The following is a 27,458-nucleotide window of genomic DNA, read 5'->3' as shown; positions in this document are numbered from 1 at the left end:
TCTTCCCTATTTTATATACATATATATGTATATATATATATATATATATATATATATATTAATGTGTGTATGTAATATCCATAATACATTGCCGCTCCAACCACTACGATCCTCTTCATTCTATTCATTTTATTTAAGTTTTGGATCCGATTACAAAAACACTTCCGCAGGAAACTGTCTAGATCTTTCCATCAAATTTTTTTTCTCTTCATATTATACATACGTAAAAAAAAAAAAAAATAACCTGGCTGCTACATTTATAAAATACCGACTTCCTTCAGATCCTCATTATCCTAAGGAAATAAAAATAACTTCCCAGAAACAAATGCGTTAATTATAATTATTGGATTAGCAGGTTCTGAAAAAAAGTAAAAAAATTACTACGAAATTCAAAAGCAGCCATAGAAATATATAAAAAAAATCAATCGACTGAGTAAAATTGAATTCTGAGAAAACGTTGCAATTTCTTTAGGTAGTCCTATTATTTAAGATGAAAAAAGAAATTCCTGGTTGGTACCGTGCTTAGAAAACGCCCGTTTATACCTGGGGTAAAAAGTTTATTTTTAAAAAATATCAAATTTTAGGTCGTATGTAAAATTTTTAAAACCAAAATTTAAATTTAAATGTAATAAATAAATATGTCGTTATATATTGAGACAATTGAGGATTAAAAATAAACGGTAGCTATTCTCAGGAGCGGTTTTTACCCTCGGGGACTACAATAACAAGGGGACGTATTGCACAGCGAATTGGTAGCCGGTAGAGCGAGGGAAAATAATATAAATAAAGAAAAAGAATGAGAAAGTGGAGGGGATGCAGGTCTGGGCCCGAGCGGTTGAGAGTAAGGCCCAACGGCTGACATTATAAGACCCAACGGTGCCCAACGGCTCACGCTGAAGGCCCATCTACTCACCCGAGTCTACCGGTCGGGCCCATCGGCCCGGCAAAAATTTAAGTAGGGAGCAGTAAAGAAGCAGCGAGTAGTAAGGGAAGGGACCGAGCGCACGCCGAGTGTTACCGAACACAACCAACTTGGAACAGGTAAGCAGCTGCGTATATCCTCGGGGTTTAGGTGGAAAGAAAGACCGAATGAAATTATGCTTGTGTGTGTGGTGTTTTATGGTATGGGGGAAAACACACATGCAGGAGTTTAAAAACTCGGAAAGACAGACGCGTGTTTAAATTAGTACCGGCACAACTGTCGTCCGTTAAACATGCCAGTGTTCAAATGATAGTCAGCCTATAAGCGGCTTTATCAAATCGATTTTATTTTTAAGACGCAGAAGAGGTTTTTTGTGTAAAAAGTTTGATAGTTTTGTTTTTTTGTGAAATGTTTTGATTTATTGGTTTTATTTTTAGTGACAATGAAGTTGTGGGTTTTATTAACATTTTTTATGGTGGTCCAGGCAGATCTTCTGGATCTGTATGTCGAGCACATGGACGAAACCATGAGGACAAATTTACACCGTAAAAAGTTACCGAGATTTTTGAATAAAAGGAATAAAAGAAGTCCGAAGGTTTCGTTTAAAATTGGAGACTTTAAAAAACAGCGGCTGGATGTTGATGAGAATTGGTGGATTGGCAAAAGAGTGGAGAAGAAACCGGTAAAGCTTCCGGTGCTGAAGCACGACGACATGGATATTCCGAATTTGAATGAGAGGAATTTGAATCGCGATTTTGAATACGTTAAGAATAACCGGCAGCTTGAGATACTGGAGGGGTTTGGAGTTGGACGAGTGCCAAGACTGTGGGAAACCCAAGTTCTGGATCCAGTGAAAGATGATTCGGAGAAAGAGTTGACGAATGTTAGGAGCAAAGAAGTTTTCCAGCCGACTTTTGTCACCTCGGAGATGAAAAGATCAAAAAAAGTAGAAGCGGTCGTGCAGGAAAAAGAAATTTCCAGGTTTCGGAGGGATGTCAAGGGTGTGAATTTTACCCGGCATGAGTTTCTGGATGACAACGGAGAGGTTCTGCTGGAATGGGACCCCTCGGATGAGGAAATCGTAACTTTCAAAGTGTCCGCCAAAACCAGGGGATACATCGGAATCGGTTTTAATGACAAAGGTCACATGAAAGGAGCAGACATCATTCTGGCATGGGTCGATGATCATTCTGGTGTCGTCAATCTACTGGTAAATATATTGACATCTAAAAGTTACACATTAATTTTAATTCGAAATCGGAGCCTGGTTTTTGATCCAGTGGTTTTGTGGGACAAAATCAATGCTCAGTAATTTAGATTTAGGCTTTTTATCGCTTACATTTCTTCTCTTAAAGCCGTTTTTATTCGATTATTTTTGTTAGCGTGTGTTCTTTTACTTCTGCTTCTTCTTATTCTGCAGCATTTTTTTTTCTTTGTACGACTGAAATTTCTCCGCAGAGATTGTACTCTCTCGGGAGATCTTTGGAACCTGTCGCCGCAAAAAGACGTAAGAGAGTAAAAGAAATACTGGTGGTTATAAGCTTGTAAGAAGAAGCGGGATGAAGAAACGGAGAAAGATAATAGTAAAAAAAGTTAAAAGAAAGGAGGAGCTGGGGGAGGAGAAGGTGAAAATGAATAAAAAAAGAAAGCGACTTGAGGAATTAAAGGAAGATTAAGAAGCCGGCATATGTGTAAAAGAAAGAGCGGGAGATTCTCTTTATGGGGAGACAAAGGGCTTTTTTTAAAAGTATTTTATTATTCTCCACGAAATTGCTGATTTTTTAAACAAAAGACAATGAATTCCGTGATAAATGTTTATAAACTTTCGTTCGAATGCCGGTGGATCGACTGTAGGAGAACCCGGGGCAAAATGAGACACCATTAAAACTAAATTTTTTTTTTTCATTTGAATGCGCAGTTAGTTTTTGAAAAAAATTCAAAAAACAAAATTCACTGGAAATTTTGAATTTTTACGGGTGATCAACTCACCCCGGTCTTTTTTAGTATTTTTGAATAAAAAAAAAATTTTTTTTCCAATCGTGGCTCATTTTACCTCAAAATCAACTTTTTCTGAGTAAAAAAAAAAAAATTCACTGGAAATTTTGAATTTTTACGGGTGATCAACTTACCCCGGTCTTTTTTAGTATTTTTGAATAAAAAAAAAAATTTTTTCCAATCGTGGCTCATTTTACCTGAAAATCAACTTTCTCTGAGTAAAAAAAAAAAATTCACTGGAAATTTTAAATTTTCACGTGTGATCAACTTACCCCGTTCTTTTCCTGTATTTTTGAATAGAAATTTTTTTTTTTCAATCGTGGCTCATTTTCCCCAAAGTCAACTTTTTTGACAAAATTAAAAAAAAATTTACTGGAAATTAAAAATTTTCTCGAGTGACCAACTTACCCCGATACTTTCTAGCATTTTTAAATAGAAAAAATTTGTTTGCTTGTGGTTTATTTTGAGCAGAGCTCTTGGATTTAAAAAAGAAATTAATTATCTCATTATAAAAATATAAAATAAAATAAATTTATTAAATAGCCGAGTGTTATTTCATTGGGAATTAGATAAGATGAAATAAAAATAGTTATTTAAAGGATGAAATAAAGAAATGGGCAAGAAGGTCAAACCGCAAAAGTATAACCTGTATTTTTAAAATTCTTTTAACAGATTCAACATCTACCGAAAGTATTCTCCACCCAAAAAGTTCCGAGAATACCTAATCTTAATTAAATTTATTTCCATCTCGCCAACGACTGTCCATGTAGATCGCGACATATCCAAACGCAAATAAAAAAAAACCGTCAAAACCATAAACGACCAAAAAGATAAAACTTAATAAATAAGAAAATAAGTAAGCAGCAGATGAATAAACCGTAGATTAAGATAAAATAATGGTCCGAGTCTTTAGTCTTTAAAATCTATCCAGAGTTTCTATATACTCGATAATGATCTTTAATGCCAGTCAATTCATTGTTTTAGTTTTTTTTTATATGGATATTCGCATTGAGCCGCAGGTTGATGGATGCCCTGCAGATGGATCTTTCGATTCAAATTCATCGATGTGGAATTTCGGCAGATCAAATCGACGATCTTTCCACGGGGGGTATCGGCCTGTTGGATTGATAGACAGGCCTATGGATTTTGTTTTTTAAATCTTCTTTTTTTTTTTTTTTTTTTTTTTTTTTGAATTAGAATTGAATTGTTTTGAGCAGACATTAAGAGACGATATATTGTGACAAAGTCATTCTGACGTAAATAAGAATTTATTTAATTATTATTTACAAATATATAAGACTTGAAATCTAAATATATATGATTCTTATATGCTCCATATATGACACAAATATGCTCCTTATATGATCCATATGTTGTCTATATACAAATGATATATGTATCATGTATAGTCCATATATACATCATACATGTAGCACATATGGTCAATGCTTATTTATGACTATATATGAATAATAAATGTTCCATATGTGACACATATATGTTTCTCATACGATTCATATATTGTCTATATATGAATGATATATGCATCATTTATATTTTATGTATACATCATATATGCAGCATATATGGCCAATCTTAATACATGGCTATATATGATTCATATAAACTCCATATATGGCACAAACATGCTCTTCATATTATTCACATATGATCCATGTGTGATTTATATACATGCTTCCATAGAAAATACAGACTCAATACAGACTCGATACAGACTCGGTGCTCGATGTTGGAAAAAAAAATTATTTTCTTTCATTTTTATGTCCTAGCGTGATTTTAGAAGCCTTGTCTAAAGTTTCCATAGAAAATACAGACTCAATACAGACTCGATGCTCGATGTTGGAAAAAAAATTATTTTCTTTCATTTTCATGTCCTAGCGTGATTTTAGAAGCCTTGTCTAAAGTTTCCATAGAAAATACAGACTCAATACAGACTCGATACAGACTCGGTGCTCGATGTTGGAAAAAAAAATTATTTTCTTTCATTTTCATGTCCTAGCGTGATTTTAGAAGCCTTGTCTAAAGTTCCCATAAAAAATACAGACTCAATACAGACTCAATACAGACTCGGTGCTCGATGTTGGAAAAAAAAATTATTTTCTTTCATTTTCATGTCCTAGCGTGATTTTAGAAGCCTTGTCTAAAGTTTCCATAGAAAATACAGACTCAATACAGACTCGATACAGACTCGGTGCTTGATGTTGGAAAAAATAATTACAATATGTAGTATATACGGTCGTATATGATTAATTTTCCACGGGGATCTGTATATTTAGATTAAAAAAAAAATCAAATAATTGAAAATTTGGAGTCGAAATAAATTTAAAAATTTTTTATTCTCATTTTTAAAAATTATAACTAAATTTTATTTTCAAAAATTAGTAAGAAAATCTAGACAAAAATAAATTCCTGCATCCAAAAATTCAATTCACCCCCGTTACATTTTTTTCAATTTAATTTTTTTTTTCGATTAAATTTTTTTTTTTTTTTAAGAGTATTTAAAAATTTCAAAACAATTGAAAAAATATATAATAGATAAAAATCTCGATGAGTAAAACAAAATATATTCGAAAGAGTGCAAAATATCTCAACGCCATTTGGCATCACCATGAATCCATTGGGTCCAGTCACGGGCCCAAGGTCCCAGACACGGCCCCCCGTCGAGACCTCTCTACTATTCCCTTTGCCAAAGAAATACTATTATACACAACGATATTTAAAGAGGAAGAGTAAGAAAGGCTCCGGGCAAAATAAAACCAAAAAACCAGCCAATGCCCAAGTTAAGAATTCGCTATCGCAAAAAATCCCAAACGAGTCTTGGTCACTTTGTTGCCATGTTTTTCACACCATGCTTTTTTGTAACACACAATAATTATTATTTTTTGTCATCCTGTCTTTCTCTACCGTTTCCAGCTTCTTCTACAATTTTCTCCGCGCCCATTCTTCCGTTTCCAGTACAAAGGCCCATTTATATTTTTTTACTCCCACTAAAAAAAATTTATCTCATCACGTCATCGAAATTCACATGAAAACTCAGATGTTTACTTTTGGTTTCATCATAGCATAACATCTTTCTACAATTCGTCAGCATTTTCATTGATTCCCTCCACAGATTCAAGTTCACATATGATCTAAACCAGTTTTTATTTCAAGCGAAATCTGAGATCAGAATTTAGAAAAAAAATATTTTTCCGAGGCCTTCTATTTAATTTTTCCCAAATAAATCCACTTGATCTTAAATCTCGAGAGCTATTAAAAAATAACATGCAGTAAAAGTAATTCAAAGAGGGTGTACTCATTAGCATACTCGAATAAGCGACATCCTGACATAATCCAAGGGTATGATTTACGACTTGTGAGCGCAAGCATGTAAACCGGTCGTTTCAATCAAATATAATATGTATACCTTGTACACATACTCTGGCATTTGTCCGCGCATTGCGATCATGTATAAATACAGATGGATGATATCCCGCTATTGCTTTCTTTGTCTTAATCCTTGGAGTTAACGAGCAAAAAACCTTCAGTACAAATTTAAAGACAACGGCCTGTTAAATAGCTTCCATTACCGGACTTACTTACGTTTCAATTTATCTTTAAATTGAGTCAATAACCGGTAAATAGATGAATGAAAAGTGCAAGTCATTGATCGCAGAATTTTTTTTTCTTAATTGTGAGCTTATGTTATTTTTTGCTGACTTTTAAATCCTTGACAGAGGCTTCAATGTGAAAAAAAAAACGGTGTAAGTCCATGATGTACAGGTGTTTGATTTAATCCTGGAGAGGGTGTTAAAATAACACCGAAAGTGGTGTTAATATTTTTCCTGATTTTACAAAAATAATTATCGATTCAAAAATAACACAAAAATGGTGTAAGTGCACACTGTCGCGGTGTTAATATTTTTCTGGTGTTAAAAATGTAATTATTGTTTAAAAATTACACTATTAGAAAATGGTGTAAGTGCACACTGTCGCGGTGTTAATATTTTCCCGGTGTTAAAAATGTAATTATTGTTTAAAAATTACATTATAAAAAATGGTGTAAGTGCACACTGTCGCGTTGTTAAATTTAGCTTCGAGAATGGTGTGGATATTTGTCTCGGTGTTACAAACATTCATTGTTTAAAAAATTACACTGTAAAAATGGTGTAAGTACACGCTATTATGGTGTCAAAATGAGATCAGGAGAGGTGTTAATATTTTTCCAGCTTCAAACAAAATAATTATTGTTTCAAATTTGTATTGTAAAAAATGGTGTAAGTACACCCTATGGTGGTGTTAAATTTAAAGTGAGAATATTGTTAATATTTTTCTTGTTGTTAAGAAACATTGTAAAGTTTCAAAAACTACATTGTAAAAATAGTGTAACTACACGCTATTATGGTGTTAAAATAACACCAGAAGTGGTGTTAATACTTTTTCCATTATAAAAAAAGTAATTATTGTTTCAAAAATTACATTGTAAAAAAATGGTGTAAGTACACCTTATGGCGGTGTTAAATTGAAACCGAGGATAGTGTTAATATTTTTCTTGTTGTTAAGAAACATGTATAGTTTTAAAAACTACATTGTAAAAATGGTGTAAGTAGACGCTATTATGGTGTTAAAATAACACCAGAAGTGGTGTTTAATATTTTTTCCATGGTTAAAAAAAGTAATTATTGTTTCAAAAATTACACTGTAAAAAAATGGTGTAAGTGCACACTATCCAGGTGTTAAATTGAACTCTGAGAACGGTGTTAGAATTTAAAACGGTTATAATAATTATTACAAAGAGGGTGAGGCGAATAATCACAATTAAAATCAATGAGAAGTAGTTAACAACCTCTAGGTAAGGTCTTAGACCTGTAACTGAAAGATTAAAATCCATCTCTTGATCCGTGACGGAGTTACCGCCTAGTGTTTCGTCGAGCATGACGGGAGTTGGCAATTATTCGGATTCATTACTCCCAGGAAAATAACTTCCCTCGTATAAAACTTATTACAACAATCTAACAAGTACCCTACATGCATATATAAAACCTTAAACGAATAATGTTCCTTACATTGCCCTCTTTCGACAGGTAAAGACCCTTTTTTTTTTGTACTGACGGTTACAGACTATTTCCTTTCCGAGGGATTTTCCGTTAACTCTTTGTTTGCACATTGAGTGTATCTAAGCACCCAATCCTCGTGGTATCCCAATAAAATTCCCACGAACTGAATTTTAGTAATTTAAAATTTTATAAAGACCTGCTCAGGTCAACAACCAAAGAAACTATTTTATTTTTCTTTTTTTTATAGGATTCACACGGTGATGAAGAGACTAATGCATCTCCAATCACAGACGTCTCCCAAGATGTTAAGATACTCGAGGGTTTTCAGAATGACACCCACACATCAGTTACGTTCTCACGTAGATGGCAAACATGTGATCCAGAGGATCGTCACTTAACCGTAAGCATCAAAAAGTTCATGTTCCCTAAAAATTCTTACTATTCTTGTAACTAATGGTCGCCCTATAAGAGGACCGTGGAGTTTCTTTGACACAAAACATGCCGACAGATCGCGAGAATTTTAAACTACCGGTTCGTTAAATTCGCAGTAACCAATGACAACAAAGCATTCAAGCCCCAAATCACTTAAATACCCCATTAAAATATTTCAAGTCTTTTTGTGTTGCGTTACGATACCTCGTTATGTTACACTCGCAAAAATAGTCGCTGAGTTGTATAAGAAATATTATTAAGTCTATCAATACCTTGCAGGAAGACAATGTCAGAGTTTTATGGGCAATGCACGAAGCCGATCCAGAACTAAACACCGCAATTTGGCACCGGGAACGATGTGGCTCTCGTCCGTTGAGGATCAGAGCAGCACCAGCCCGGCAACCACCACCGAAATCACCCAACGTCAGACATTGGGACGTTAAGTTGAACCAATTTGCGGTTGACGACAAAGAGAACACCGTTTATTGGTGTAAGATATTTGCTGCGCCATTCAATAAGAAGCATCATATGATTGGGGTATGAATTTATTGATGACAACTTGTCTTACATTTAGTCGTTAACGCATTGATATTAACCAAAGTCTCTGTTTTAGTTCGAACCACTCATCGAAAAAGGCAACGAGGCACTGGTTCATCATATGATTCTGTACGAATGCGCTTCGACGTCTCCGATGTTGAAGCAGCATGCGCGGATTGTTGGGACTGCTTGCTACAGCCCCACTATGCCCAGAGAATGGGACTCTTGCATTCAGCCGATAGTTACTTGGGCCCGTGGAAGCAAAGGTATTGTCTGAGGAATGATGACTGTCAGTGGGTAGGCTCTGGGCTGGAAACTGAACCGTTGATCTTTTGCAGGTGACTGGCTGCCGGAACATGTAGGGATTCCAGTAGCTGAGCACAAAGAGGGGTCTTACTACATGCTGGAGGTCCACTACAACAATCCGGAAATGAGGAAAGCCATTGATAGCAGTGGAATCAGGCTCCATTTGACTCCGGAATTGAGGTCACAGGAAGCCGGGATCTTTGTCACGGGAATGTCTGTTGGACCATTGCATCTGATTCCCCCGAAGCAGAAGGAATATGCGACTGCTGGATACTGTGACACCCATTGTACCGACGCAGTAAGTTTTTGGTCCTCATTTGAACCGATTGTGGGCTTGATGTTCAGATTCAGAGCATTGACATTAAATGTATTTTCAGCTGCTTCCCGAAGACGGAGTCAACGTAGTGTCCGTAGTGCTGCATTCCCATCTGGCAGGAAGACGGATGAGTTTAAAGCACGTCCGTGAGGGCAAGGAACTGCCTCACATCGTCAGGGAAAATCACTTCGATTTCGATTACCAGCAATCGCACAGTTTACAAGAGGAAGTTAAAGTTCTACCGGGTGATGAATTGATTACCGAGTGCGTCTACGGAACTCAAGACCGGACGCGGCCGACATTGGGTGGATATGCTGCTACACAGGAAATGTGTCTGGCTTTTGTGGTTTATTACCCGCGGACGGACTTGGCCGGATGCTACAGTTCGACTCCACCGAAGGATTTCTTCAAAACTCTCGGAGTTTACAATTTCAAAGGGGTTTCGTTGGACAATTTGGAAAAACTCTTTCTGACAACTGGGTAAAGATCTCTCCCATTGCTGATCAATTGATCATCGATCCAAGCAATCGATTACTTAACTAATAGGCCATTTGTTTTTCAGAACCGACGCAGTTACGCTGCCGACGATCGTCCAACAGCAGCTTCCGGTTTATCCAGCAACCAGACCCAGCGAGAATGTCAACGAAGAAATCATCAAGGAAGCCGAGACCGCCTTGAAGGCCATGAAAGAGTACTCGGAAACCGAAAACGACGACAACATTTTCACGAGGCTGGTGATAGAAAAGCCGGAAGAGTTCCGGGGACGGACTTTGGCAGAACATATTCTTGCTCTGCCTTGGACTGAAGAACTCCTTGCCCGGTCGATTGAACGCAGCTTCTACCAGGGCAGGCACATGACGTTCTGTCGTAAGCGCGACGATAATTTGGCGCTGCCTTCAGAAGTAAGACAGTTTCCCAACTTCACGCGAATCGAGGAACCCAGCAGCGCAAATTGTTCGAAAAAAGTCGTCATCTCCGCGGGCATTGTCTCACTTCCAAATATTTTTATAATTTTCGCTGCGCTGTGCATCTTCTTCTGCTGATTGGTCGGAATCAGCGAACAACAAACCTGTATATTTATAAATTAAAAAGTATATATATATATATTAATTATAGTTTTTATTTATTACAGCATTCCGTTCTAAGTATGAATCAATGAAATAAATACTCTATATTCTGTCTTTTTCAACGGAAAAGACTATTGTAAAAAAACCGATGGAAAAAATGATTGTAACTGTACCCTTAAAAAACTGTAAATATATATTTATAAGAAGGATAACTTAAGAGCTTTTTGTATGAAATATTTTTGTATAGATTAAAAAATTTTTTATAAATTTACTGTCGTACGTTTTCATCAGACCTTGACCTATTTAGCGTATCGATAACTGCCAGACGTTATAAATAATTTTATAAAGGGAACTTTAATAGATTTAGTGAATGGAATAAAATAGAACACCCAATTTTCTAGTTGATTGAACGGAGCATCACCACGTGTTAGAGAATGATTACTATGGATTCTTAACCGGTACATTGCGCCCCCGCGCTGATGGTAAATCCCACGGCTCACCAAGCAAAAAGTGGTCCCATGTGGCTGTCGCTGATAACTGCGGATTGAAATTATATTGAATTATAGCGGCCACAGATAGTCGGTGGGTATAAAATGGGCAAGCAAGGGTGCTGGAGCATCAGAAAGTCTACGGACGTTGAAGCTGCAGTATCTAGTCCGTTTCCTTGCAAACAGTCGGCTTCTTTGAACCTCTTATTTAGCAGGGTAAGTAATTAGACGCATTAATAGTTCTTTGATTGGAATTATAATACTTTACTTGGTATTTTTCAGATGAGGCGAACACGTTTCTTAGTGAGACCAGTTCGGTCTTGGCAGTACGTGGGTCTGATGGTTGTGTCGTTAGCCTGCATGACATTGGGCCTGGTTTCGAGGGACCGCGAAGGAAGATCTGGAAGTCTTGTTGGTCCAGAACTGAAGCATTCTGCACCACATAAGTAAGTAGTGATGATAAGGCATTATTTTGTGGTAGGGTGTACTGACAATTTGGTGTTGGTTTGATAACTAGGGTGGACGCTTGCCCAAATGAGCTGGCCATGGTATTCCGACGGCTTGCTGACGACCCGGCTGACAAAGGACAAGATTTCAGTGACAATCGAATTACTACCTATAAGTTTGATCAATCGAGAGCACGGTCTGTGAGATCAAGATCATTGGATCGTGAGAGTGGACGAAATGAACGTCGGTTTTTGGAAAGAAATCGAGAGTCTAGTTTACGAGAATTGGAGAATCGAAGACTGAACAGAAATATCCGAGAAGCAGAGAATCGAAGACTGAATCGAGATGTTCGAGAAATGGAGAATCGAAGACTGAGCGGCAGCAGATTTAGTAGGGATCGGAGCTCTAAGCGCGTTACTGAAGAACGACGATCAGTATCAGAACGACAGATTCGAGAAGCTATGGAACGTCGTGATATGAGGAACGCACGAGTTGAAGCTTCTCGAGTTCGGGAAAGTCGGGATAGACGTCTTGAGGAAAGAGTTAGAGAAATTCGTAACAGGCGTGTTGAGGAAAGTAGAGTTCGGGACATGCGAGAACGACGTGCTATTGATGCCTCACGAGTTCGTGACACGCGAAATGGTCGCACTGTAACATCACGAGCTCAAGAATCTCGAAATGGCCGCCTTGCTTCTAGATTAGTTGACTCACGAGAAGAACGTACTGTTGAAGTTTCGCGAATCCGTGAATTACAAAACGGTCGTCTTGCAGCCTCTAGAGTTCGTGACTCACGAGATCGTCTCTCAGCTTCAAGATTATCAGAAGCCCGTGAAAGACGTTCTATTCCAACAGAACGATCTCGCGAAACCCGAAACGAACGTCTTGTAAGATCTAGACTCTCCGAAATGCGTGACTCGCGTCTTCTAGAAGTTTCCCGGGTACGAGAGACTCGAACTGAACATATTCCAGCTTCGCGAGCTCATGACTCACGAGATCGACGTCTCTCAGCTTCTAGATCATTAGAAACCCGGGAAAAACGTGACGTTGACAAGTCACGAGTCCAAGAAACACGAAACGAACGACTCGCTGCTTCTAGACTTCTCGAGCGCAGGACTCGTGAAGCAAATGCTCAAAATCGCGTTCCATTAACCAGTCGAACTCAAGAACGCAGATCCGCAGAACGTCAGCCGGTCAATCGTCGCATTGACAATGCTCGTGATTCATCAGTAATTTCTCGAGACCGCAAAGCAGACGCGATCCGTGTCGATCGCGTACCAGAACTTGCGGTCCAACTTACGCGACTTAACTACCTCAGTAAATTCCCTGAAATGAAAATGAAGACATCGAATTACGAATTCTTCAAAGAAGCTTTGGTAGCTGGTTTGTGCGCAGTCTACGCCGCGTCTGTTTTCCAAGGCAAGACAAGCTACTTCAGGTAATTATTGATCACTCAAAGATATGATTGATTATAAACGAAATAGAACGCAGACTAAATATTTTTTCCATTTCATTTCAGGAACATCATCCCCCAAACCAACCGCTTCGTTGTCTGGTAAAAAATTAACAAGATTCAAAAATATATTTTCAACAACTGGCAATTCTGGCACTCATATTTATCTATATACATATATATTTATTCTGGCCTTATAAATGTAACCCTAGTTCTTAGACCTTAAATTTTTCCCAAATATATATAACAGCCAAAAAAACTTATAACTCTTGAAAAAAAATATAACTATATATTATATATTTATTGTAGCTCTCTAATGAGAGCATCCTGTTATTAATAAATAAATAAATAAATATTTTTCGTGTCATTAAAAATGTCTACTTATTATAATTGATCATTAAAGAATGAACGGAATTAATAAGCTATGAAAGAAAAAAAATTTGGTAACTTCGAACTGAATTATTCATACTAAGATATTATAAAAGTAAACAAAAAATGAATTTTCAACATATATCTAGATGTCGCTTTAAATGCCTTCTGTTTGCGGTGACTATTTATGGCCTTCCACATAAAAATGTCACTTGGATAAAAAATTTGTAGTAATGACAAAAAATCTGAGTTTTCCATACACTGTGAAAAATTTCCAACAAATTTTACTATGAAACTGATACAAAATTTACAAGTAACCCATAGTAAACGGTATGCGCAGACGACACAATTGGGACCTATGCGCATACGTTTACTATGGGTTACTTGTAAATTTTGTAGCAGTTTTCTTATGGTCCGGGGTTACAATACGTCCATAGTAAAATTTGTTGGAAATTTTTCAGTATAGATTTTTTATATACTGCCTATGTATTTTCTTGGAGAAAACATGTAGAGTCAAATTTTGTGATCAGTATTTTATCAAAAAGATATATGAGAAAAAAATATCAAAAAGACATTCAGAGCAGATAGCCAGACAAAAGCCAGACTCATGCCCATACACATGGGTCTGAGCTGTTCCAGGTCTCTAAGAATTTTTTTTCTTCAGTATTTTCTATTATTTTACATCAAAAGAGCCTCAGATATGATTTTGGATGATAATCAAAAGGAAATATGCCGTAGATATAATGTTATGGCCATTCCACGAGGAACCAGAGTGTACGTGACTTTGAAAATCTAGGACTGAAAAATAAAATATTTGTCAGAATGAAATATTTTTTGAACATATAAAATAAACAACAAAATATTACAGTAATAAACTTTTAAACTTTTATTCCATCAAATTCACATAAAACCATTCAATCAGTAAAATATTCGCAATTAATGGAATCACAAATAAATCTCAAGAAAGACAGAGATAAATTTTTGTACATTATTATTATTATTATTAAAGCTAGTCCATATGTTTAAAAAAAATATCATATTTATGTGCAATACTGATAAATTGAACGGAATATTAACTCCGTTTTTTTTGTGCATACTTTTATAAATTAATTAGTTAAGTCGATAATGTTAAGGAAATAAATATTTTTGAGCGCGAAAATTCGTTGATCGTCTTCTAAAAATACACACGAGTTCAAAATGTTGATAGTTCAAATTTTATTCACTTTTAAGCCTATGATATCCTAGTTTATTTATCATAAATTATAAAATAGTCAAAAATATATAATTTTTAAAAATAAATAAATAAAAATAATTGTTTACTTTTTAAAAATCAGCTTGTAGATTAAGCACTTTGTCTTCTAAATTAATCATTTAAAAATAAAATCACTAATTTAAAAAAAATGAGGAAGTCTTGAGTCGCATTCTATTTTACTGACGTCACAGAATTCCATTCAGTAAATAAATTAATAGCGCGAAAATTCAAAATCGAAAATAAAAAATTTTTTATTTTAAATTTTCGCGCCATTAGTTCAATCACGTTCCGCTTCTACTTCGTCAGTAAGGTTAGTCAGCATTTTTATCTATTTAGGAAGATCTCCAATCGCATAATGTACTTTTCTACCACACCTGCGCAGAAACTTTTAATTTACGCACTGTCTAGCCAGCGAAAAGTTTAAGGCGGATTTCTAATACACACATTCTAATGATACAGTTTATCAACCGTCAGAAAATCTATAGGAAATCTATAGATATATATAGAAAACCAAAACTTGTCATCTTGGAGAATTTATAAAAACTCTTGAATTCTACATTTCTATAGAATGCAGAATTAAACATGTAAATGTTCTCTTTTTGATTCGATTTACGGTCGATAAGTAAGAGATTCCATCTGTGTAATTGATTATGGGCACCATCGAAAATCTGTTTAATCGAAATCTATCCTGATAACCAAGTTGGCGTCAATTTACTGCCGCAACCTGTCATCAAGTTGACTGCAAAAGTTGATGGAATAGTTGCCTTCAATTTTCTCAGAAAATTGTCAGCAGGTTGCAGCAGTAAATTGTCGCCAACTTTTTGGGAAACTTGTCGTCAACAGTTACAAAAGCTAAAAGTTGTCAACAACTTGTTGTCAAGTTGACCGCAAAAGTTAACGGAAAGTTGTCTTCAATTTTCTCAGAAAGTTGTCGGCAGGTTGCAGCAGCAAATCGTCGTCAACTTTCTGGTCAACAGTTACAAAAGCTGAAAGTTGTCAACAACTTGTTGTCAAGTTAGTCGCAACTCACGTACACCATCTTTCTGTTCAGAAACTCTGGCTATCAGAATCTGTGTAATAGACATCCGCTCAAAAGTTCTACTTCTCATAAGAGAAATGCGCGCATGCGCAAACTTGACCAATCGCGTAAATTAGAACTTTTCGTCGCAGATGTGGTTCAGTTCAGACAAACAACTGAACCTGGGTCGGAATGTCTTACTTTCGCCTCTAGGTGCGTAAAATACTTTTTTAAATAAAATGACATGATGGCAAGATCGATTTATTACTAATTATTAAAATAAATGTCAGTTAAAAAAAATAAACAGCATAATCTTTGGCAGTGATTCCAATCGATAAAATCTACCGTAATCTTAATAACAAATCTACATTTAAAATATATTATTTTGATTATTGTTAGTATTATTATTATAGAATAACTTTAAAACAAATTGTTAAGATCGATTGGACATCAGGTATTTTGGCTCGCAATCACTTAAAATTTAAAAATAAATAAAACCGGCAAGATTATCAAAAGTTAATCAGATCTAGACAAACTTCTAGTTATAAATATATAAATAAATAAATCTTATAATCTATAGATATTAAACATTGGCGATTTCTTGTAACATCGCCAAGATATGATCGAGTTCCTGCCTAAAGTAACACAACTGTCTATTTTTACCTTTCTCGCCCCTGCAATCTCTGCACTGAGTTTTACTCCTCAGCAGCTCTCTCACTAAATTCTGCAGCGTCATTTCCCTGCTCTCGTGTCTCTGTTGTAAAATCGTTATCTTCTCCTGCAGCAGCTGCAGCTGCTCAGTACCAGGAGTAGACAAATACTTTACTTTTTCATTTAAAACCTTGACCTTGTTCTCCAGGTGCTCGCGCTCAACCTTGAGTACCAGCACCTGCTCCTTGTAGTCCTTCAGCGACTCGATCTGTTCCTTTAGATGACCAATCACAGCAACCTGGTTGTTTATCTGTCCTTGGAGCTTCACCACCTTCGAGTCACCGAACTTTACACTGTACTCCTTGACAAGTTCCGCTAGCTCTCGCTCGTGTTCCTCTTGCAGCAGGTTCAGGTCGTGCAGCCTCTTGGTCTTCAGTCCCATGAACTCTTTGTTTATTTTGTCCAGTTCTTCCTTCAGGAAATCGTTCTCGTCTCTCAGACGTTTCGCGTCGACGTTATCACCATTTTCAGAATAAACCGAGGGGTCGTAAATCCTAGAAGTCGACCCCGTGAGTTTATTGCCATTGACGTGTCCGTTCTGGTAAACATTTGAGTTGTGATCATTGGCTTCATTTTTGCTGATTCCCATGTTGGAAATCCGCTTATCGTCAGACTTGAAGTTCTTCCTGTCGTTGACGAGCTTCTCACGTTCCTTCTGTAGCTTCCGGTTCTGTTTCTGCAGCTCCGCTAAGTCTCTGGTCAACTTACCCAAGGCTTTGTCTTTGTTACCGAGCTCCATTTTCAGCCCGCGGATTGTCGCGATCAGATGCGCGTCTTCTTTTATATCTTTTACGGTCTTGCAAGTTTTAGAATCCCGTCTTTCGAAGCGTTTGTCGTCAACCGAATCACGACGCGCTTCACATGCCCGACTCTCGACAGATGGCGCCACTTGGACCCACGCGTCACGACGCACTTTTTCGCGCTCTCTGTTAGCGACCTCGCGAAGCTTTTCTTCAAGATCTTTCACTTGGGTTGTATATTTTTCTTTCATTTCCACGAATTTCCTTTGTAACTCAGACAACTTTTCCTGACCGTACTCTTCCTTCGCGCGAATCTCTCCCTCTAGAGACGCAATCCTGTCTTCTAGTAATCGAACCTTTTCGATATTTATCCTCTCGTTGTCAGACTTCGCGGTCAGAATCAGAGCGGAAACGGAGTCTGGGTTCTTGCGCTTCAAAATTCTCTCCATTTCACGGACCTGTCTGTTCAAATCTAGTATTTTTTTGTTGTCCAGAATCACCTGATCCTTTAACTTCTGGGTCAGAACTTTCTCCCGCTCGACATGACTCCTCGATACCTGGAGTTTCTCCAACAGAGTTTCTTCCCGCGTCCTCAGATCCAGGAGTTCCTTCTCCAAAGGACCGATCGCTTCATTGAATCTCTCCAGCTCCTGCTTAGCGATCCTGAGCTTCTCGTTCTTGGAATTCAACTCAACCCGCATTTCTTCCATTCGTCTGCGAGTCTCGGCTTCATCCGTGCTCCAAGCTCTCAACTTATCACCAATAAACTTGTCCTTAGTCTTCAACTGTTCTTTATACATACTCAGCTCTTCGCAGACCAGACTATTCTGCTGCTGGAGGTCGTCATTCTTCATCGCAGCCTCGCTGTTCTTTTGCCTCAGATCAGTAACTTCGAAATTCAGCTTCAGAATTTCTTCCCTCAGATCTTTTATCTCATCATTGAGCTTCTGCTCCTTGGAATCCTCAAGATCCTTCGCTTCCTTCTTGTCCTGTGCCTCCCAGAGACGTTTCTCTTCTTGAAATTTCTTGGCTTCCGCCATCAGTCGCTTATTCTCACTCTCATAAGTCTTCAGAAGGCTCTCCTGCTTCTCCAGTTCCTTTTCCAGCAGCAGAACCCTCGTGTCACTTCTTACAGAAACCGGCTCAGTCTTCTTGTCCTGCCTCAGAGACAACTCATCAATCTGCGCCTTCAAAATGATGTTCCCTTTCTTCACAGCAAACAGTTCTTCCTCAAAAGAAACCCGCATGCTCTCGATCTGCTGCTTGTACTGACGAGCCTCAGCCTCAATCTGATTCTTCAGCAGCAGATTCTTGTGCTTCTCCTCATTAAAGAGAACTTCCCAGTCATCTTTCGATAAATTCCGCTTAGAATCTCCACCCGCCAGCGAGTTTTTCACTATGGACTCAGCGGAATCATTCTTGCGCATCAATGGACGGCTTTTAGTGGCGGGTTTTACTGAAAACTTAACACGCGAGGCTAAAGTTGTGAGGTTCGGCTTTATGTGAACGTTCGTGTTCGCATTCGAATTCAAATTAGAACTGGAGCCTCTGGATTTTGATGCTTTTGGCGGTAATTTTTTGGCGATATCCAGGGAACGGGAGTTCCTGATGTCATCTAGTGAACGGAATGATTTCATTGGTTTTGATAATTGATCACAACTTTTAGATCCTCCTAGACCTTTGCTTCCACTAGTTCCACATACTTCTATAGCTTTAGAATTTTTATTTGTAATTTGATTTGAATTTTTAGTTCCGAAATGTACAGGAGTTATTTGAAGATCAAATTTTTCTGTTGGTACAGAAGATTTTTCTGTTGTTATAGAAGACTTTTCTGTTGGTACAGAAGACTTTTCTGTGGGTAAAGAAGACTTTTCTTCAGGCAAAGCAGACTTTTCAGCAGCCTCATTAGATTTTTCCGCCATTAGTTTAGGAATAGCATCAGCAAATAATTCTAATCTTGGAGTCAATCCAACAGAGTATAATTCATTTTGATTATTGATTACTTTTTTAATATCAATACCACGATCACGACTTGATTTACGTGACAATCTTGAACTATCTGTTGATGACTTACGTCTTTTCTGGCATTCATCTTTGCTATTTGAAGTTTTCTGCTGACTTGACTGCGAGACTTTGGACAGCTCCCGTTCAAGAATTTCGGTTATTTCTTTCTCAGGATACGTCGAATTCTTGGGGTCATTTGGCAGGCATGTGATCAAATCGGAATTAGCAGCAGCCTTGGCGATGTCGTGAGCAGAATCTTGATGCTGAAGAATTTTTAGGAAATGAGAAAAATCTTCTTGACCAAAACTTGAGCTGGATGATATTTTACCCTCGGCTTTGTCTCGCGAACGCCGTAGCAAGTCATCGAAAAAATCTTTGTCGACATCAGTGATTTCCTTCCTTAGATTCTGATCATCCTGAGAAATTTTCTTTTCGTTCTTCAAGTCCTCAGACTTGGAATGACGTTCTATTGGATCGTCGAGGTCTGAAGAACTTGACACCTCGACTTTTTGTTCCTCGAAACGCTGGTGCTGGAGGCCGATACTCTTGGGAGGCTTGAGACTGTTGACATTTTCGTAGACGACCTCGCAGTCGGGACTGGATGACCTTTTGCGTGGACTCCGCGGACTCTTGTGCATTTCCCGGTGGACTTCTTGCTCTATAAGCTGGAAAATGTCATCTTCCATATTTTGCACGCGGTCGAGACCATCTGCAGAGCGAGAGAGCCCTTTTAAGTCTTCCGGGACCAGGGTGTCTGAACGCGAAGCACTTTTGGAGAGTCCGACATTTTCGCGAACGAGTTTCTCAGCTTCTTCCAGTAGTTCTTCAACAGACTTTTCTTCTTCAGTCGTTATTTTGCTCGACTCCGTAGACTTGGTGCGCTCGGGAGCTGAATTGGGACTCAGAGCTCCAGCAATTTTGCTCATCTCTTCAAGAAAACTTCCAATATCATCATCTGTCGCATTTTCAAAGTCAGATGGATACTTATCAAAGGCTGTCGATGCTAATATATCACACAGAGTGTCATCTTTGTCTTTCGTTGCTCCATTTTGGACCTAAAAAAAAATTATAATCATCAACTCGTTCGCGATATTTTAAATTTAACAGCATCAAGATTCATATTTAGAAATCAAATGTCATAAAAGAATGTCGAAATTAAGCTTATGGACAAAATATGTCGATAAGACAATCAGCAAGATAATTAGCAAGACCAAGAGCAAGACAATTGATGATCTTGCTGGTGATCTTGCTAATTGTCTTGCTGATGGTCTTCCTAGTTGTCTTGCTGGTGATCTTGCTAATTGTCTTGCTGGTGATCATACTAATTGTCTTGCTGATGATCTTGCTGATGGTCTTGCTGGTGACCTTGCTAATTATCTTGCTGGTGATGTTGCTAATTGTCGTGCTGATGATTTTGCTAATTGTCTTACTGACAAATTTTTTTCACAACTTCAATTTCGACATTCTTTTATGACATTCGATATTTGAACATATCTTTTAATTTAAATCACGTAAATTTGCTCGTAATCGACATTTTGATATAGAGAAATTTGCGCGAATTCTTTTCTTTCATTCTTATTATCGAGCACAAACTTTTGTACCCTGCTGATGATTCAAATAAAAGTTTTCTATAAATTTATATAATTTTTACCTTGCAAATTTTTTCTTTCTCAAGAAATTCTCTCATGGAAGAATGAGTGACATCTTTGGAAGCCTTGGGCCCACTTTCAGGACGTCCAGGTTTTTTTACCCACCATTTACTGTCATTATTTTGTTTATGATTAATTTGCTCGGTTGATTGTTTAGCTGCTGGTTTCTCTTTCAGACGAACCGAACACTCGCCAATGCTCAGACTTATCGACGAACTCAAACTATTTTCGTCAGTTTTCGATAGCTATCGACAAATAGAAAATTTTTAAATCACTGGGGTAAAATTACTGATAAAATAATTGATTATTTAAATAAAAAATTCATGAGGTTAAAGAAATAAATTATTCACTTACATCCTCAGCAGCTTCATCATTGACAGAGTCTTTAGTTTCACTAGTCATTATTACACTGATTTATATATATATATATATATATATATATATATATAAATATATTTATATATTATTTAAGTATTTTATTAAAATCATTATTTCACTTTGACATTTAATTACTTTGTTAGTTTGTTTATTTTACAGCAGCTCGCTGCTGTAATATTTTTATCGGTGGTTATGTTTTTTTTATATTTAAATTTAGCGCCATCTTGCCGCGGGAAATAAAATTAAAATGGAGGTTTCGAAGAGTTCCATGTTGTCGATAAAAATATAACGAACATCTTCCACTCACACTAGCAAAAATTTGAACGCTTACATTACCGCGCAGTAGCGTAAACTTGGCGCGAAATTTCAAAATTGAAATTAAATAATTAAAACTTATATGCATTAATAATTATATTAATGAGATTACAAAATGTACTCAAAGTTTTTTATCTTCATTAATTTTTCTCATCACTTGCGCGGTAAATTTAAATATTTAAAAAATAAATTATTAGAAACGAGAAAAATTTTAAATTGTGTCAAAATAAAATAGCGGCAGAATATGATAGAAAAATTTTTTAAAAATTAAAAAACAACCAAACCATCGAATAAAAATAATAAAATTTTAAAAATCAAAACATTTTATTTTCTTTTATTACTAAATTCTTATTTGTCAAAATTTTTAACGGCCGTTTTATATTACTGTTCCGTCAAGCTCATCTATAAACTTCCGATCAGTTATCCGGTTCTTCTAAGTTCCACTCCTGCAATGGAATTGATCACCATCATTTAGTTCTACCCAGATATCGAACTTGGTTTCGATTCCTCATAATGAGACAGACAGTGTTATGATAAGCCGCATTTTCTCATCGCTGCCTTTTTCTAAAGTGGACTGATAAGTTCTTTGCAAGAGTGAACTCTTCGGAAAATAATCCGATGCCGGATTTCCTACAGTAAATCCGGTAACGAAATCTTCAAACTTTACGGGATGAAGTATGGCCATTTTTGATTTTTTTTACTTTTTGATGGTCTTAAGATCAGAAAAAATTTATTTCCATAAAATTTGTCATACTTTCCCAATGGATATTTAGCCATTTATCATAATTTACTTCACGTTTTTTCCACACATGAAATTTTAATTACTAAAAAAAAAACCAACGCAAAAAAATATGTTTTTGATTTTATATCAGGTTATACTTATTTATGTTCCTCAAATTCCATTGAAACAATTATCTTGTTTTTTCTAGCAGAAAAATATATATGACGTTGCAAGCCACTATTTTTAATGTTCAAAATAAAAAAATTAGATTGTGTTTTTTGAGTAAATAATAATAATTAATAGCCCGCGGGAATAAATTCCTGGCTTTGTTTTTACGAAATACCAGTATATATATGACGATCCCATTAACTCATCAGCCAGTTGTCATATTAATTGACGTAAGTAACAATCATTCGAATAATTGAGTTTCACTATAAAGTTTTTTAAGTCGCAAATTTATTTAAAAAAAAAAAATTAATTTTTGTTTTTCAGTTTAAATAAATTTAAAAAATGTTCAAAATTACAATTATTTTGGCAATTGTTATAATTGCGATGATAAATATTTTACAAGCTAAATTGTGTAATGAAAAAAATGAAGGAGTATGTATAACTATGTATAAATAAATATATATTTAATTTTTAGTTATATATTCATACATTTAGAAATTTTTATACATTTTCCAAAAAAAATAGATTTAAAAATTTTCAAGCGACTTCTAAAAATTTTGAAATTATTGTAGGCTTTTGAAATTTTTATTTTTGTGCAATAAACGGAGCTCTTAAAAAATTTTTATAAAAATACACCGAAACTAAAAACTTCAAGCTATAAAATGCTTTTTTTTAAATTTCGATACGATTATTTTTCACAAAGTTACAGTCTTCCAAAAATCACTAAAAAATTTATTAAATTTTTCTGTTCCTTTAATTTTTTTTGTCAGTATATATATATATATATATATATATATATATATATATATATATATATATATATATATATATATATATATATATATATATATATTGTATGTAACGTAAAGTAAATAAAAAAAATATTTTTCAGTGTAATGTTACGTATTCAAAGTGCTGTCCTCCATATATATGCGACTTAGACTCTGGACTTTCATTTAAATGTAAATAATTAATTTTATAAATAATAGTAATAATGAAAAATTAAAATAACTAAGCCTGTAAAAAATAAACAATAATAAATGTAAATAAATATTTTATTCAATATTACATTTATTTATTTCCATGTCAGTATCACTAATAAAAATAATAATAAAAAAAATTACAAGAGCAGGTATTGCCGTAAAATGATTCAGGGAATCCCCGAATTAATGAAAAAAAATACTAATTTACAAAACTTTATAACGGCCACGGGACGCAGTGTGAGCGCCCGAAGATTGTAATTTTATCAACTCTTCCTTGATCAACCTGGAGACCTCAGCCTTGGCTTTGCTGACGGCCATCTCGCTGGTCGACTCGATAGCCAAGTAGAGTTTCCGTTCTCCCTCTGGCGGACTCTTACCTGGCACAATGTAAGTACCTCTGACAGTGAGTCCAGCTTCCGAGTACTCGGATATCTGAGCAAGAGCTTCCTTGCTCGTGACCCGCCAACGCGCTTGCTGAGGGAAGTCATTTATCTCCAACTCTTCCTCGTATTTCTTGAAAGTCTGCTCTCCGATCTCACCCTCGCCTTCCAGGAGATCTTCCTCACGTGGCTGGTAGTTCAATTTGGTGTTGAGCTTGGCCGCTAATTGTTCCGCGACAGTTTTCGCCTGCAACAAAAAATATTTGAGACAAAATTCCAATAAATATTTTTTAAATAACAACTAAAAAAATAAAAATACGTACAGTGATAAGATTTGTCGGACCAGCGCCTTTGAGAATCGCTTCCGCAGCCTGCTGAGTTGCTCCTTTGGCTTCAGCGCCCAAGTTCTTGGCGATGTTGATCTTGGAGGCCAACTTCCTGGCGAGTTCCAACTTGTCCGTAGTACTGGGCACCGGTTGTCCAGTGAGACCAAGACTAGCAGCAGCAGGACGCGTTATCTCTTTAATACTTCTCTTGGGTGCGAGCATGATCTCAATCTGCTGGTCGATGTCATTCTCAATGTCCTCGTCATCGGAGTCCTGCAGACCCAGAGCAGCTTTCTGGAACTTTTTCTTCTCGTTAGCCAACGCGGCTTCAGACTCGTCGAATTTGAAACCTTTGCCGCTGAACCCACCACCAGTGTGGACTTTCTTACCGTCAGCAGCCAACCTTGCGCGATACCGATCCCACAAAATTTTAAGTTTATCAGGAACTGGAACCCCAGCCAACTCATGCGCGCGCGAAATATCACCAGCATATTTTTCCTGCTCTGGAGTGATGAAAGTGTACGCGTACCCTTTGTTGCCAGCACGTCCGGTTCGCCCGCAGCGATGCACGTAATCCTCGTAGTGGTTGGGACAATCGTAGTTAATGACCAGGACCAGTTGCTTGACATCAAGACCCCGTGCGGCGACGGAAGTCGCGATCAGCAGCTTCGTGCGCCCAGCCTTGAAGTCCAGGATCGTCGAGTCACGATCGCACTGATCGATCCCTCCGTGCAAGGACATACAGGAGTACGAAGCCTTCATCAAATCCTTCAGCAGAGTATCAGCGTTCTCTTGCTTGTCTACGAAGACAATGATCGAGCCCTTGTCCTGGTAGTGGCCCAGTATCTCCAGGAGTTTGTAGAACTTTTGGTCTTCTTCCAGAACGACCACATGCTGCTCCACGTCCTTGCAGACTACAGACCGACCTCCGACCTGGACCTCGACCGGCCGCGTGAGGATCCTCCGGGCCAGCGCTTCCATTTGTCTTGGAAACGTCGCACTGAAGAGTACCGTCTGACGATCGGGACGAACGTTCTCCATGATGCGCATCACCTGGGGCTCGAACCCCATGTCGAACATCCGGTCCGCTTCGTCCAAGACCACGTAAGTTACCCTGCGTAAATTAGTGACTCTCCCGCTGTTGGCCGCAAGCATGTCGATCATACGACCTGGGGTACAAACGATTATTTCCGCCCCGCGTTTCAGCTCCGCTATTTGCTCGGAAATTCCCGTGCCTCCGTACACGCAGACGTGACTCAGACCCAGAGACTTTGCAAACTTCTTCGAGTCTCGGCCAATCTGCATACAGAGCTCCCGAGTCGGGGTCATTATCAAGGCGATGGGTCCGTCGCCGTCTTGCAGCGGAGGCTGGTCGAGTATATGCCGGAACATCGGCAGCAAAAACGCCAGAGTTTTTCCACTTCCTGTTTTCGCGATTCCTATCAAGTCACGACCGGACATTATCGTAGGAATCGCCTGGCACTGAATAGGAGTCGGCTTTTCGTACCCGAGTTTCTTCAGTACCTCGAGCTCTTTCTTCGTGACTCCGCACTGGGCCCAGGATTTTATTGGCTTAGGACAGCCCTTGCCTTTGACGCGAATTCCCTCCAGCTCTTCTTTGTATAACTCCACCTCTTCGTTGGTCATCCTCGCGATCTCCGGTACTTCAACGTAAAAAGATTTACGGAAGGGCAAGTAGTCGGTGATCGCATGGTCGACTTTTGCGAGCTCGCGCTTCTGTTTGTTGGCGATACCGGCTGCGGTCTCGTGGAGGTTCTCGCTCTCTTCTTCACTGGAATACTCGAGGCCGTCCTGGTTCTGCTCGATCAACTCGCCCTTTTGCTTCTGCACCTTCTTCTTGGCCACCCCGGTCACGATCACGACTCCGCTCTGATTCGAGGTCGTTGAGTTTCCATTGGTAGCAGACTTTGCTTTGGGATCAACTTTGTTTACTTTACGAACTTCTTCTTGGACTTCGGCCATGAATGCGTCCAGCGGATCAATTTCTTCTTCTGCTGGAGCTTCTGGTTTGGGCTCGGCGACTTCTTCTTTGACTTCGCCTTCCTCGCCCTCCTTGACCCCCGTCGCAGGTACGACAGGAGTTTCCTCGTCGCTGTCGTCTTCCAGCGACCACTTCTTCATCGGCAGTTGGAGATTTGCGAGTATCGGCTTCCCGTCTTTCTTGGTCGCCTCTAATTCATTTTTCTTGCGCTCGGCCCGCCAGCGCTCGATGCGCTCACGGCGTTTCTGCATCTCCAGCTCCAGACGCTTCTGTTCCTCCTCTTTGTCCAATTTCGTGTGATCAAATGGTAGATCCTCGTCATTCTTGTCTTTGTCTTTCTTTTCTTTCGACCGCGAACGCTTACGGTCTTTCGTTGACCGCGACTTTGAAGAGTCGGAACGTTTTTCTTTGCTATCACCGCGTTTTCGATCACGGTCACCCCGGTCGCGACGGTCACGATCGCGATCTCGTGAACGACTCCGTCTGTCGCGGTACCGCGATGACTTTTCCTTGTCGCGGTCGCGATCCCGGTCACGGTCACGTTCTCTGCTACGGGAACGACGTCGCTTTTTTTCTGGTGTCACTGATGAACGTGATCGGGAACGAGATCTTGATCGTCTTCTATGATGACGATCTCTGCAAAAAATAAAGAAAAATTATAGTAATCATTCATTGATTTTTTTATCGAAATATTTTTAAAAATTATCTTTTAGTTAACAGGCAATTAGAAATTTTATTTTTTTTTTAGGTCATTAGAAAAAAAAAAAAAAAAAAAATGCACGTGTAGGAAATTTAAAAAACTACAAGTGCAATTTTTTCAAATATTTTTTTTTTTTATGATTTGTCGATTTTAAATAAAACTAAAAATTATCAGACGTCCGCTAACTTCCATATCATAAGAAAAATGATAAAATTTTAAATGTAAATTATTTAAATTAGTAATTAGCAAGTTAATAATAATAATAATATTTAAAATATGTCCGTGTTTGTTTATTTAAATCCAGAATTGAAAACTAGTAAATATTCTAATTTAAATTTTCAAAATTTGTAATTTTCTCGTCGAATAAATAAATAAACCAATTAATTTAAAATAATTAATAAAAAGTAATTAATTATTTAATTAAACGTGCATATGTTTACTGTAAATATAAACTTAACCTCTAAAATAAAAAGTACTTACTTATCATTACTGCGCCCCATATTTCGACAATAAATACTTTCTTTATATTTATTTACAATTTAAATATCTATCAATATATTTATCACTAATATTTTATTGATCACTTACTAATTATTTATTTAAAAACTAATTAATAGTTTACAGCTGAACATCACGACGATTTATGTTCGTTTACTTTGCGAGTAATTTTTAATTCTCCTCTCGAATAACTTTCAAATTCAACCTCCAGGTGGCGGCAAATTCAA

General features: G+C 37.3%; 4 protein-coding genes and 1 long non-coding RNA gene across 5 annotated transcripts; 3 read left to right on the top strand and 2 right to left on the bottom strand.

The window, feature by feature from the left end:
• The first annotated feature begins 1,108 nt into the window (after positions 1-1,108).
• Positions 1,109-10,844, top strand: LOC103573483 (MOXD1 homolog 1). Its single transcript, XM_008552600.3, has 7 exons — positions 1,109-2,132; positions 8,222-8,374; positions 8,686-8,943; positions 9,020-9,209; positions 9,282-9,547; positions 9,627-10,045; positions 10,128-10,844. Exons 1-7 carry the CDS (start codon positions 1,365-1,367, stop codon positions 10,606-10,608), a joined length of 2,535 nt encoding a protein of 844 aa, XP_008550822.1. The 5' UTR covers positions 1,109-1,364; the 3' UTR covers positions 10,609-10,844.
• A 425-nt stretch (positions 10,845-11,269) lies between these two features.
• LOC103573482 (golgin subfamily A member 6-like protein 25) lies at positions 11,270-13,264 on the top strand. Its single transcript, XM_008552599.1, has 4 exons — positions 11,270-11,336; positions 11,403-11,566; positions 11,638-13,002; positions 13,084-13,264. Exons 2-4 carry the CDS (start codon positions 11,403-11,405, stop codon positions 13,121-13,123), a joined length of 1,569 nt encoding a protein of 522 aa, XP_008550821.1. The 5' UTR covers positions 11,270-11,336; the 3' UTR covers positions 13,124-13,264.
• A 1,041-nt stretch (positions 13,265-14,305) lies between these two features.
• Positions 14,306-21,282, bottom strand: LOC103573481 (centrosomal protein of 162 kDa). Its single transcript, XM_008552598.2, has 3 exons — positions 21,115-21,282; positions 20,763-21,005; positions 14,306-20,166 (listed from the first exon to the last, which is right to left on the bottom strand). The coding sequence occupies exons 1-3, from the start codon at positions 21,160-21,162 to the stop codon at positions 16,240-16,242; spliced, it is 4,218 nt and encodes a 1,405-aa protein (XP_008550820.1). The 5' UTR covers positions 21,163-21,282; the 3' UTR covers positions 14,306-16,239.
• Positions 21,283-22,113: 831 nt separating this feature from the next.
• LOC103573480 (uncharacterized) lies at positions 22,114-23,407 on the top strand. The gene is made up of 4 exons (XR_549165.2): positions 22,114-22,128; positions 22,383-22,572; positions 22,667-22,774; positions 23,235-23,407. It is a non-coding gene; the product is annotated as an uncharacterized LOC103573480 (long non-coding RNA).
• On the bottom strand, positions 23,382-27,405 carry LOC103573479 (probable ATP-dependent RNA helicase DDX46). The gene is made up of 3 exons (XM_008552595.3): positions 27,214-27,405; positions 24,029-26,669; positions 23,382-23,952 (listed from the first exon to the last, which is right to left on the bottom strand). Exons 1-3 carry the CDS (start codon positions 27,231-27,233, stop codon positions 23,530-23,532), a joined length of 3,084 nt encoding a protein of 1,027 aa, XP_008550817.1. The 5' UTR covers positions 27,234-27,405; the 3' UTR covers positions 23,382-23,529.
• Between the last annotated feature and the right edge of the window lie 53 nt (positions 27,406-27,458).

The sequence above is a fragment of the Microplitis demolitor genome, chromosome 2 (genome assembly GCF_026212275.2).
Source record: "Microplitis demolitor isolate Queensland-Clemson2020A chromosome 2, iyMicDemo2.1a, whole genome shotgun sequence".
Taxonomy (NCBI): Eukaryota; Metazoa; Arthropoda; class Insecta; order Hymenoptera; family Braconidae; genus Microplitis; species Microplitis demolitor.
This window is presented reverse-complemented; position numbering and strand designations above follow the sequence as displayed.